General features: G+C 40.1%; 1 protein-coding gene across 11 annotated transcripts in view; it reads right to left on the bottom strand.

The window, feature by feature from the left end:
- WDR20 (WD repeat domain 20) overlaps positions 1–12,773 on the bottom strand; it is a 52,851-nt gene that overhangs the window by 100 nt on the left and 39,978 nt on the right. For 4 of the 11 annotated variants that reach the window (XR_015702341.1, XR_015702335.1, XM_087747737.1 and 1 more), the window contains one exon: positions 5,207–6,206. Coding sequence is in view for 3 of the 11 variants with exons in the window: in XM_087747737.1 (XP_087603863.1) it covers positions 6,153–6,206 (54 nt within the window). In the remaining 8 variants the exon portion in view is untranslated. Of the gene's footprint in view, positions 1–71; positions 189–5,206 lie in introns of those variants that run through there. The other 7 variants (XR_015702336.1, XM_087747736.1, XR_015702340.1 and 4 more) reach the window with 6 other exon arrangements.

Raw genomic sequence — 12,773 nt, 5'->3', positions numbered from 1 at the left:
AGCAGTGCCTTATTTTGTGTTTCTCTGCCAACTGGTAGGAAAACCCCACAAGGTTATGAAGGGCTGCTTACCTGCCATTTTTAGTATTCCGTTCCTGAAGGGTATCCATATTTAATTAAAGCGTTGTTCTGGCAGAGCTCAGAGAGCACTCTGTATTGAACTTTCTAAGTAGTTTTTCCTTTTAGAACCTGATGGAGGAGGAGGTTGGTTAAAAATAACCTGAAAGGATTCTTTGAGCTTCAGTATCAGGAATGGAATGTTATCTACAAAATATAAGTTCATATTATATTATAAATGACAGCTAACTTTTGTATATTTTTTTAGATGTAAAAAATTTTTATTTCTCAGTCAACTCTGGGAAGTATTCACCTCCTGTATTCAATAACTTCAGCCTCAAGTTTTATTGAGAATGTGCAGATTATGCAATCATATCAGATACTCGATTTTGATGCAGTTTCTGTAACTGCTGAATATTTTTGTATACCTATAATCTAGCTAAAAGCTAAAGCAACTTTTTATCTGATTCAAAAGCAAATAAAATTTAGTCATAGTTTCCTTCAAGCCATTGATCTTAATATTGATCAAAAGTTTTAACAGTGACTGATATTGCAGCTAGTTGCTTAAAAGAGCAGTAAAGGCATGTGTCTTACATCATGTTTCAGAGATTTTGCACACAGATCATCTGTAACATATAAATATCTATAACATATAATATAATGTTACTCTTTCCTAGGGCTATAAAAGGTAAGAGTTGAAAGGCAGCATTTTTATCTTACTTGGAAGGAGTAGTTATTGCAATTTGATACCATTGATTTTAAAACTCCTGAGATCTCCTAAAAATTTGCAATAATTAATTTGCAATACTGACATTTGGTGATGTGTTACAAAACAGTTTTGCTATTTCAAAAACAAATGAGTTTGTGCAAGTCATACTTAGCTGGGGGGTTAAAGATCTTCTGCCTACCAAGTATGCATGCAAGACAGGTTTTGCAAATAACTTTTTTTGTTTTTTTAATACTTCTGAAAGTTACTCTGCTAATAATTGGGAAGTGATCAGTTTTTTTTCCAGTAACCAAACGCCTCTGGGACTGCTGCTGCTGTTCAAAATTTTCTGTGCAACAAAAAAGTGAAACGCAAGCAATGAGAAGGCAGGCCGGGGGCACGCTGTATTACAAGTCGCTGCTGCGCGTGAGGCACTATGAAAAAGCCGCGCTGGGTGGCAGACCACGTTAAAGTTACTCAGCCAACCCGTAAGCATCAACTTGAGATTGATGCTCTAAATCCAGACAAACTATTTAATCTAATCAGTTAAGATGCAGCTCAAACAATGCAGTAAAAGACACGTTAACATAAAGACTTTATGAAAATCCTAGTCATCTAGAATAAAAGTTATGCCCGTTGTGCTCTCAGCTCTCCTGAGATTTTATTAGGCTCTGCATTTGTGAAAATAACGGTTCTTCTCACTCAGTTAGAGGTTTTCCAGTAGGTGGCTTTTTCGTTGTGTTATTTTGGTTGGTTGGTTTTTGTAAGAATCCGCATCTCAACAGTTGTGGGATTCTGTTGTGACTGCATTAGATCCTCTTCCTTCTTCTACCATTCAGCTTCCAGATAACTTCGAGCAAGCCCAAATTCCACATTGGAGCTGCTCAGTGTGGGGAAGCTCAGGAGGCTCGAGTTCTTTATGAATCCTTTTGAGATCTACTGCTTAAAAGCACTTGTCTATCTTACGTTTATCTTCATGTTTTGAAGAAGGTATTATTTTCACATACTGTACTGAGGATCAACATGACATTTACTAGCAGATTTTAAAATGTGACAATATTAGCAGGCTAAAAGTTTGTGGTGCATACAGTGGGAGTCATTTTTTTGGTATTGATTCAAATTTGACTGTCCAAGTTGAATATCTTGCCCCTGCATCACGGCCTACTGCACCTTTGCTCATTTTATTCCATTTCTTCATAGCAAACTTTTAGAATTTCAATAGCAGGAATGGAAAAACATCCTAGCCCTGGCAAGAATTCTTGTAAAATAAGGCTGTAGCACATGAACAAGGCTCTGCAGGGAAACCTGTATTGCTGCTACTCGTCCTCGGTATGCCAGAGGAATAGCAGATTTCCCTTGCTAGGGCTGAACAAACACATAAGCAGAGTTTTAGTGGAGGAAATGTTCTACACCAATAGAGCGAGAACATCATCGTAAAGGGAGAATTCAATAGCAGAACATAACGGTACAGCTAACTGCTCTTTCTCATTTTATTGAAACTTGCACTGGATGGATGCTGTCTTTCCTCCAGCTCTCAGCAGAAAATATGCTCCTGACCATGGTATCGCAAAGCGCAGTGGGAGGGGGTACATAAAGACAGAGGGACCAGCTGCGTTTTACTGCTCTGTTACAGTTAATCATCCTCCCACTTCGTCATCCTTTCATGTTAGCAGCTCACACTGACAGAACAGAGAGAGAACCTCAACAGTAAGGCAATCCAGTATTTGTTTGAATACCTAGCACAGGTTTATATGTATAAAATAAACATATGTGAACCTAGCATAGGTTTTTATATATATATATATAAAATATATATATATATATAAAAATAAAAGAAAGGTGTGATGCTAAGCTTAGGAAATGGAATTGAGGACTGCAGCTCTACGGGCAACACAGTGTAACAGTAACCTCCCACTTCTACCTTTGGAACTCTGCGCCAAAGGCGCCGTGAGCTTCTCCAGTGGTTTTTCCAGAGAGCAGGATGCCGAGTTGCTTGGCGCTCACGTATTTGGAGTTGAGCATGGTGTGCAGCAGTAAAAATGACGGTCTAAAAATAGGTAACATTGTATCTGAGGGATCTTGCTTTCTGCAGGTATTAATTTCTTACAAGATTAAAAAAAAAAAAAGGACAGATCCTGCTACCCAGCCTTGACTGATCATTCAGACTCAGAGCTCTCTTACCCGGCATTATACAGGAGGCCAAGGCTCATATTATCACGAGTCTGTTCCTGATGGAGATATGGTAATTGTATTGGTAGCTTCCCATAATCTTTTTCTGGAAACCTCAAACTACAGATGCTGAAGTTTAAATATTTCAACATTTCAACTAAAAAAAAAAAAAAATTCCTCAGATCGTTTATGCACAAGTACTTTCCTGTTTTCAAAAGTGTTATTGCATCTGTTTGCTTCTGTAATTAATCTATCAGGTAGGTAATTATTCATACACCAGGAAAACGGTTGGTTTTTTGAAAAAGATGAAGTCAGAATCTTTGGTAAGTTTTCACTTGGAGAGAAGAGGCTATCAGAGTAATATCATCTTGTACGTTACCAGTCAGTCTCTCTCACGTACTGTCTGTCTGGGGCTGTCAGGCTGTTGTAATGAAAAAGGCAATTTCACATTCAGCAGATTGTTTTCGCTATGAAAATTGGAAATTTTAAGTGAAGGACCACATTGGAATGTTTTTTTTCATTTATTTTACGCTCTCAAGTGGATCTTGCACAGTTTGGCACATACGGCGCTTCGCGGGTATTTATTTCATAACACGTTTTTTTGCTGTTGTACTTCTGGGGACAACGTACGCTTCCCTGGCTGTTGGATTAGTAGGCAAACTTGTGTTTTCCCACCTGCTTTATAGTTACTAAACTACAGACTGGCAAGTATTGTTTCTGCCCTCATTCTTCCAGCTAAAATTCCATAGTGGGATGATCTGCGTTCCACTCACTTTTACATTTTTTAACATAGTAGGAAAAAGTTATTAAGAGCTGTATCTATAGTAGAAAACTCTAAGTTCTTTCCAGGTAAGTTATTAGTATCCCTTTTCTTCCTAAAATATTGTTCTTCCATATGGAATAAAGGGTGGGATGGGCAGTTCAAGCTTCGAGATGATTGCCTAATAGTAAAGGAGAGCCTGAAAAAAGAAAAACCACGTACGCTCCTTGCACGCTGTTTAACTATCAGCTGTAGCAGGGCCGGACTCTGCAAACGGCTATGGAAGTAGCTGCTCTTATTACCCCAGTGTTGGCTGCCAGGGTCCTTTCCGTGCTGGTTTTGTGGTTTTCCAGCTGAAGGAAAACAAATCTTTTAAAGTTATGACGTATTTTCTCAACTGTTTCATTTTGACTCGGACCGTATGAAGCACTTTTATAAAAGAAGTCCACAGGGAGATAACTACGCTAGTTTTCACTGACAAGGTTTATCTGTATTTTAACAGTTAAACCCACTATGTTAATAAAACAAAACTTCTGAACAATAATCCTGCTCAGTTTCAGTATTTTCCCCATTCCTCATATTTTAGAAGAATGTAAGTAGATAAGAATTGTAAAGTACAGCTCCATCTTTAACAGACAATCTAAATGCCAGCTTATGAATGCCAGCTGCGTGACAAGAATAAGACCTAGTTACAAGTAGCTACTGCAGTCGTTTCTCCCAAAATTTCCATTCATTTCCTGCAAAAAAATACATTTCCTGAAAAACTTCTCATGCCTGAAATGTCTAAAGCTTACTTGCAATTTAAAAAAGTCTACCGAGCTTTATTGTTGGGAGCGCAGGTCGGGCGTTCCTGCGTAGCCTCGGCCTCCCTCCCGCCCCGCCGCCAGGCTCAGCGAAGGCCCAAGGGTGAACATCCCTGCATAGCGTAAAGGGAAAGATGTGGCGGATACTTCTGTCTTCTCTCGCTCCGGGGCTTGACATGGAGCAACATCTCTTGGGGGGGGTTAATCTTTGCAAGAACTATTGAAAACAATCTAAGCGTTCTGTTGCTGACTGATTAAAAATAACGCAGCAGCGTTAAACTATACAAATACATGGATATGTCTATCTCCGTAACACTTAACAGTTTAAGAGCGTTGAATTATAAATGAGATGCCCGATTTAAGACAAACAAGTTGTCTCAGAAACGTTATCTCCTCCAATATGTTGACCTAATTTTAGGCTGCCAAGTCAGAAAGCGCGTGCATCTGCTGCTGCTGGATCTTTCCCTTCACAACTCCCAGGACAAATATGCGGGATATCTGATCAAAATCCTCACTGTGTGACAAAATCCTTACCCCGCACAGCTGTCTGTCTGCAGGGCTTCTGCTGCGTGATGTATTTAGAGAGTTAAACCATTAGGGACGAGAACAGACCAATGTTACTTCACTTTCCTAATTGAAATTCAACTATATTAAATATGAAGCCATGTTCTAGATGATATTTTTTAAAGGAATTTGTTCTACAAAGTTTAGATGATATTTCTGTACCAAACATTTAATTCAACAAAGGACTGATTACATCAAAAGTGATTGAATTTGAACAGAAAGTAAACAAAAATGCATATTCAATATAGTTTAATATGTATTTTCTGAATTAGAAATATCACTTTCTTAAATGAATGAGAACTTCTAGTGTAATGATCCATTACTCCCCTCCCCCATCACTGAATTACATTATTTATACATATAATACAGAGCCGATTGCAGTTGGAAACAACAATATTAAAATAAATGTTTAATAGATACAAAGGATCTTTTCTCCACAACATAGTTTTTCTGGTGTCTGGACACCAATTTTAAAGTAATTCTCTATTAGCATTAAACTATTTAAGTGCAAAACAATTTTGTTTTAAAAATCTATGATTGCAGCATCCATCTTCCTGAATAACATTTTGAAGCCAGAAAGTCATGACTTTCCTTTGCCATGAGTGCATTCCAGGCTGTCTGCTGGCCATCTCTGGTTAAAAAAATCAGTGCAAAATAAACAATGGTGACGTACTAGTTTACCCATTGAACTTACTTGGATTTAAGAAACATAGGTTATTTTACACTATATATATATATATATATATATATCTTTTATTTATATATTTATAGAGAGAGATTAAATTACACTGGACTTGAAAAGTATAAAGAAACCCAAAAATGTTGCTATTTTTTCCTGCAGCACCAAAGGAAGCCTTTTTAAATTTTTTTTTTTAAATGAAAACTCTTCCTTGGGTGAGCAGCCTAGCAGTATTAGCTGTAGTAAGAACTCATTACATTATTCCTTTGCAAAGTACTATGTGATTCACATAATTCCATGTTTACACTCTGCCACGTTATAATTTGTGATGCTCTTTGCCTGAAGAACAGCTCCTGGTTCCACTGTCATTACTTCTTGTCCTGTGTTCAGAGATTTGCTAGCAGTAGTGTGATGGCTATACTACAGTTCCACTTGGAGAATTGGCCTGGTTTTGGGATGACAATAAACCCTGCAAACAAAGCAGTTTACATTAATCCAGCAAGAGAACCTGACAGTAATTTTATAAAGTTCTTAGCCTGAAGCTAAAATGAGTACAATTTGTTTTTACCATCGCTCGCGTACTTTAGGCATCAGCACCTGCTTTCCTACCAAAGAATCGAAGGCCCACTGCACCAGCCGAGCAGCGCACAAAGAGCCTTCAGTAAGTAAGTAAGCAAGCGCGTGCGTTTGTGGCACGCGATGAATCCGATCCCAGCATCTGATTTAATCTACCTTGCGTTTTGAGTCATTGTGAACTGTGAAACTTTAAAAATCGTACGCCAAAAAAGTGATCAGCATTTTATTAGGGTAGCAACAAACCAACCTATTCCAATATTAACAAGTTTGACACCTAACCTGATACAGGGAAACGCTCAATCTCTCATATGCTATTGAATATTACAAGCTTCGAATAGAAAAATAGATTATCTAACCAGATATTTATTTGGTAATTTTAAAAGAGAATGAAACACTGCGCGAGAGTTCAGTAAAGATTTCCCATTACAATTTAAGCTTGCATTCAGGAAAACTTGTTCACCAGCTCCTTTAACTACATCGCCGCCATTCAAATCAAACGAGACTTACTTCGTTTCGGCCGTGATCCCGCGACTGCGCGGCACCCCCGGCTGGCCAGAGGCTACTGTTCCGGATCAGGGCAGCGATACCTTACAGACAGACCGCAGTGGGCACATGCCATTTCAGATTTAGGTATAGTAGCCCCTTTTTAATCATTCACATAAAAGTAACTCTATACATGAGTGACTTAGGAAAAGCTTAATATCAAAATACTACGTAGTCGTCTTGCAAGGTCTTTATTTAGTTACAAGTAGTGCCAGCAGGCTGGGGAGCACAGCGGCAGCTCAGCTGGAAGCCCACCAGTGAGCATCACGGTGCAACGCCTTACTACGTAGGCATGATAAACGCACTTTGAGCAACTCCTCCGAACAGCTACCAGCTTAGGTTCTTACCTCAAAATTAAGATCCTGTGACTCAGATCCATCAAACTAGACAGGCTCAGGCAGCAATTAGCACACAATGTAGGATTAGGTCCCACCTCCAGAATCTACAGGAGCTCTTTCTTGCTCGGATCCACGCACGGAAAGGTCGTGACTGACGGACGAAACCCCCGACCACAGACAGAAGAGGTGGAAGGAGGGCTGCGCTGCCTGGATTCAAGGCATCAAGTTTCTACTAAAATCACAGCCCTTCCTTTTAAAAAACATCTAATCTACCAGTTCAGACACATTAGGAATCCAGATACATCTGTAGGATTTCTGGCAGCCAGTGTGCACGCATGCGCCTGTGTATACACACGTGCACGCATTTTATATTACATTTATATATCATAAATTATGTGGCGCTTAATTTGGTGCCTCCGCAGGAACGAGAACACTTTCTTTTCACTTGTTCGTGTAGTGGACATCTGATTCAAACGCTGTTGAGGTAGACTGAAGTGGGCTGGTCTTTAATCTTGGACATTCAGGATGTGCAAAGATACTGCATATTTCAGGAGAAGAGAACAAAAGTTTCCTAGTTATTAGTTAAGGAATAGATGGTGAAAAAGGGCAGAATTTTAGAGCAAGCAACTGAAGCACTTCTGAAAATTTTTCCCAATAAAGTTTTGTTCAAAAGCGACGAGGATGAATCAGAACTCTACAGCTCATCCTTCGGAAGTCTATCAAACCCAGCAGCAACTGGAAGGCCTGTCTTGCCAAAAGATTACATCCACTAAGCAACAGTCAAGTACCCTGGAAAAAGACGTCCAAAGGTATTGTTTTCAGTCTTCAATAAATCACTGATCCAAACTGTTCATATGCAAATATGTGCTTTATAAGCACATTAAAAGTACTACGGATGGCATAATACAAAGTCTTTTTCAACAGGCTCATAACCATGCTACACAGATGAAGAGAAATAAGCTCTATTCTCATATCAGGTTTACACTGTAATGCAAGCAATTGTCGGGAAACAAAACAAAGAGTCATTCATTTTCCTACAACTCCTCTAGAAAGAGGCGGCACAGACTGAAACGCCGCGTGGTGCCTTGTTCCCCATGAACTACCAGACACTCAGGAATTCAAGTGCCAAGACGAGGAACAAGGAGCCCCTCAGTCCTGGCTTCATCGCCCAGGCCGTGACTGCTCCCTTCTTTAAAGAGCAGAAGCGCCGTGCAGGTAGCTCTGAGTAAGTGAATCCTGGGAACTCCTTACGTTTAATCCTTGCTCCGAATTAATTCTGCAGCTTTGAGCAGGCAAGCCAGAGGAACACCAAAGCGGAAAGAATCTCAAGATCGCTATCCTTGTGCTACTGCAGACAGACACGTCAGAAACTTCGCAAGTATTGCCTTACAACTCGACCAGCCTACGACGGCATTTCCAGAGCTTCGCTTCTGTGACAGAGATCAGGAATTCTGTGAGTTCTTCCAAGTTAATTTCAGAAGACGTCTTAGACCTTAGATGCTTGTACAAGAAAAGCAAGAATAAGAATTTGGTTTTTAGGCATGGAAGTTTTACCGAAGCGGTGAAATGTTCTCGGTGGGTCCCGAGTGACGAAAAAGATTCTATAGAACTTTGCCCTTGCATCAGAGCCTTTCAAGCGAGGCCATTTAAGAAGTTAACGTTGGGTGTAGCGTAGGAAGCTTTAGAAAACCACATTAGAAAAACAAGTGAGGGCTCAAAAAAAGTTACAGTTTTGATACAAAAGTTACCCTATAAAAGTCTGATCTGCAATACAAAGGGCGTGAGACCAGAATATTTGTAATCGCATTCTCTGGAAATAATATGGCAGATAAGGTTATTAAAAAAAAAAAAAACAAACCACAGAAAGCTCCTGCCTGTAACGAAGACTAAAGAAATTAGACCACAGTGGTTTTTGCGATTAAACCACCCAGTCCAGTCAACCGGGTGGCAAAAGATGGAACAAGAGCAAAGCTGCGCGGTTCACAGCCGCGACAGAAGGCGCAGAGCGAGATGCGACAACTGCCCCTCTGCCGCGCGGTACAGGGCGTCAGCTTGAAGTTTAAGAACTAACATCACGCTGAGCAAGCAGCGGAAACAAATTAAGAGACTGTTCAAAGAAGTTGTGAAAATAAATGTAGCCTTTTATTAGTAGTATTATTTTGTCAGCATGAGGGTCTAGCAGGGGGTGGGAAATGGAACAGTTATGAGACCCAAGTCAGGAATTTGATAAAACAATCTTCATCTCAGCCCCAGGGAGGGTCCTCCACGTAGGTGCTGCATCTCCTGCCGCCTTAACGGAGCGCCCCGCGGCCAAAACGCGCTGCTTTTGCAGAGAACACCGTCGCTTCTCTTAGTGTCAATCAGCAACGCGAGAGTATCGAACACAAACTGTTTCCGCACTGGCTGGCAGGGCTACGCCGTGTTTATCTCTGCATTCTCCGACTTCCCAAAACACGCAGGACTTTGCATGTTTGGTAAAAATAGGCTTGCACGGGTAGGAATGAAAAGCCGTAACAAATACGATCAGTAAGGTCACTTCCACCCGAGGTTCATGGCACGCATAGCTGTGGGCTGTTCAGAGAGACCTGCGGCAGTGTTAGGAGTAACCCATCGCGCAATTAATGAGATTGCAGGGGGGGTATTTTTTTTAAAAACTCCACATATGCTCCAGCCAAAAGTTTCCGTTTTTTCCAAAGATACGGAACATAAGGTTTCACAACAAAAACTAGTTCTATGAAAGATCAGCACATAATTGCTGTATTTAAAAAGAAAGAAACCAGGAAGATACTACTAAGTAGAAAAAAAAAAGCCATCAGTAACTACGGAGTTAATATTTTCTTCATGTGGAATCATAGAATCATTAAGGTTGGAAAAGACCTTTAAAATCATCGAGTCCAACCGTTAACCCGGCACTGCCAAGTCCACCACTAAACCATGTCCCTAAGCACCACATCTACCTGTCTTTCAAAAACCCCCAGGGATGGGGACTTGATGTAAATTAGAACAGGACTAACAGGAGCCAAAGACGCAAGTGTACGTAGTTTCCCTAATCTAGCGAATAAACTGCAAGTTTGGACACAGGAGCAGGACACGGGAAGTTAAGGTCGATGTGCTGCCACACAGCGCGCAGCCTTGGCCCGGGACACGGGCGCTCCTCAGGAACAGAGCTCAGCCGGCGCTCGGTAACCTGCGGCTCTCACAACGCCGCACGTCCTTCCTACGTTCCGTTTGAAATTCACAGGTAGAAAAAAAAACAAAGCAAAGGGTCCAATGTAACAACCAACCAATGTTAAAAAAAAAAAAAAAATCAAACCCCTTTTGGGTTTAATTGGGTTTAATTGGTCTTATACTAATTCAATTAAACCAATTTAAAAAAAGGCTGAATTAATGAATGCCCATACAAAAATGGCATTGATTTGTTAAACCCTTTCTGCTATTGCCAGTATATAAAATAATTGGAATTTATTATTTGAAGAATATTCCATGGTTAGTTTATTCTTGCCCAGAACTGTGATATTCCTGGAGTAATTTGAAAAAGTAATCTGGACCGAGACCTTTGCTTGACAAAAGAGCCCACGGTCCAATACAGTATTGGAGCAATAATAATATGCCAAAACAGAATGAGATTTTTCACATTTGCTTACAATTCTGTAGCCAAATCAGCTGAATTGGTTTTAAGATATGCATGAACAAAATCTCCAACAGTTTCTTATCCAAATGAATCAGCATTTATTAGCATACGTCTGAGCTGCATATACTCACTAAATCAGATATTAATCTCTAATGGAGTCATAAAATTAATTGAGAATGTTCAAGGCAGCACATGCTGAACATTCACATAACACACAACAGAGAAATATTTCGTATGGGATTTCGGGGGATACAGCAAAGCTGATACCTAGCTTTACACAGTCTAGATGTTCACTAAACAGAGTTTTAAATATATTATTTGTCTTCCGTTTGCCTTTGTTTTTTTCTTTGTTCTAGTAGCATTACAGAAAAGTATAAATGCTTAAACCACTGGACACCAGATCTTGTAAAAGCATATAGCAGCATCAAGGAGGTGTCACTTGCAGCTTCTCGTCTGTGTACATAAAGGGGTTTTTCTCCAAACAGAGGTGTATCACCATTTTACTCATTGTCAACAAAAAGAGAAGTCAAGGCTGCTAGAAAAGCAGCAGGCTAAGACGAACTAAAAATCTGTCTAGTGGTATTAGGCAAGATTACTTCAAGACAGTATATGATTGGCAAATGGAAGATATGCATGTCCAAGAGAAAAAAAAAATAATTTAAGATGCAACTACTTGCGTGCTGGGAAAAGCACAAGTGTCTTTTGCCAGCAGAAACCCGATTTGGCTCGAGCAATAGGACCCTACGCTTCATTTAAGTAGCAAGGGCTCACATGCGTAGGAACGGTTGTTTCTCTAGCTTCTTCAAACTACAAAAGTCTGTAAGGTTTAAAATTTTCAGATTAGAAAATAATGAAATTGAGATAAACCAGGGAAAACCTCAGGGAAAAGCCTGTGACTTAGGGCAACCCCATCGGGGTTAGCTGTAAAGAACATGTGATCTTTGCAGGAGAAGAAATGAGTGAAATGAATGTGATAAGGTTGATCAGCACCTACCTAAAATCCAACTTCAAAAACCAGAAAATAATGCGATCATACAAGTTATTTCCTTGAGAAGTTTGTGCAATATTATTAAAGAAAGACAAGCAAGGCGACACTTCCATGTTCCAAGACATCTTTTGCCAAAGTATCTTCCATGACCACAGAACCTGTGGAAGTTGGATTTGTTTCATGCTCACACTGACTGTTGAGAAACTGGTTTGACCAAACAGTTCTTGCATCATTTGATGTAACTGGATGTTCCCAGAAGCTTTCAGGACGGATTTCATTTTGTTCCTCCATTAGCACCTGTTCCTAAGTCCTCGAGCTCACATAAGGCAATTTCCTCAGCTTTAGTCTACAGAGTATTTTCACCTAAGAGACAAACAGCGTCCTACCTCAGTTAGACTGGGCCCAAAGTAACTAAGTTTTTCACTGAAAATTCCCAAAAGTGCCTTTGAAACACTTTGGTAAATATAATTTGTTTGGCTCCTTCATCGGTTATCACAGAACCACCGCTGCGAGGGTGACACAATCCCTAGTCCACTCAGATGGAAGGGCAGCATCTTAAGTCTTCGCCTAAATTGGTTCCAAGAAATTTTGCAGCCAAAGTTTTAGACTAGTTTAGTTCTAGTTCAGACGAGTTTAGTTCTAGACTAGCCACGGTTTCTCTAGGAAGAAAATGCTTGAATCACCTGAGCAAGCCATAGCCTCAAGGCTGTAAAATTCAGCACTCATTAGGTAAAATGTCAAGATCTAAAGCTGGACTAAAGAACATACCCTGCACCAGAGTCCGCAGAGGAAAGAGCTCCTGTAGAGTCCTAGAGGGACCGACAACGCTCTGCCCCAGCTCCTATCTGACAGGCAGGCGGAGAGAATCTAGATACATCCGTGTCCATGTTTTACTGAATCTGAGTTTAAACAAGTTTGATAAGTGGTTTGATAAGTATTCTATTTCATATTACTCTAGTC

The sequence above is a fragment of the Nipponia nippon genome, unplaced genomic scaffold (assembly GCF_047370975.1).
Source record: "Nipponia nippon isolate SJK-2023a ecotype South Korea unplaced genomic scaffold, ASM4737097v1 scaffold_11, whole genome shotgun sequence".
NCBI lineage: Eukaryota > Metazoa > Chordata > Aves > Pelecaniformes > Threskiornithidae > Nipponia > Nipponia nippon.
Note: the sequence above shows the minus strand (reverse complement) of the source record. Positions and strands in the feature narration are given on the sequence as shown.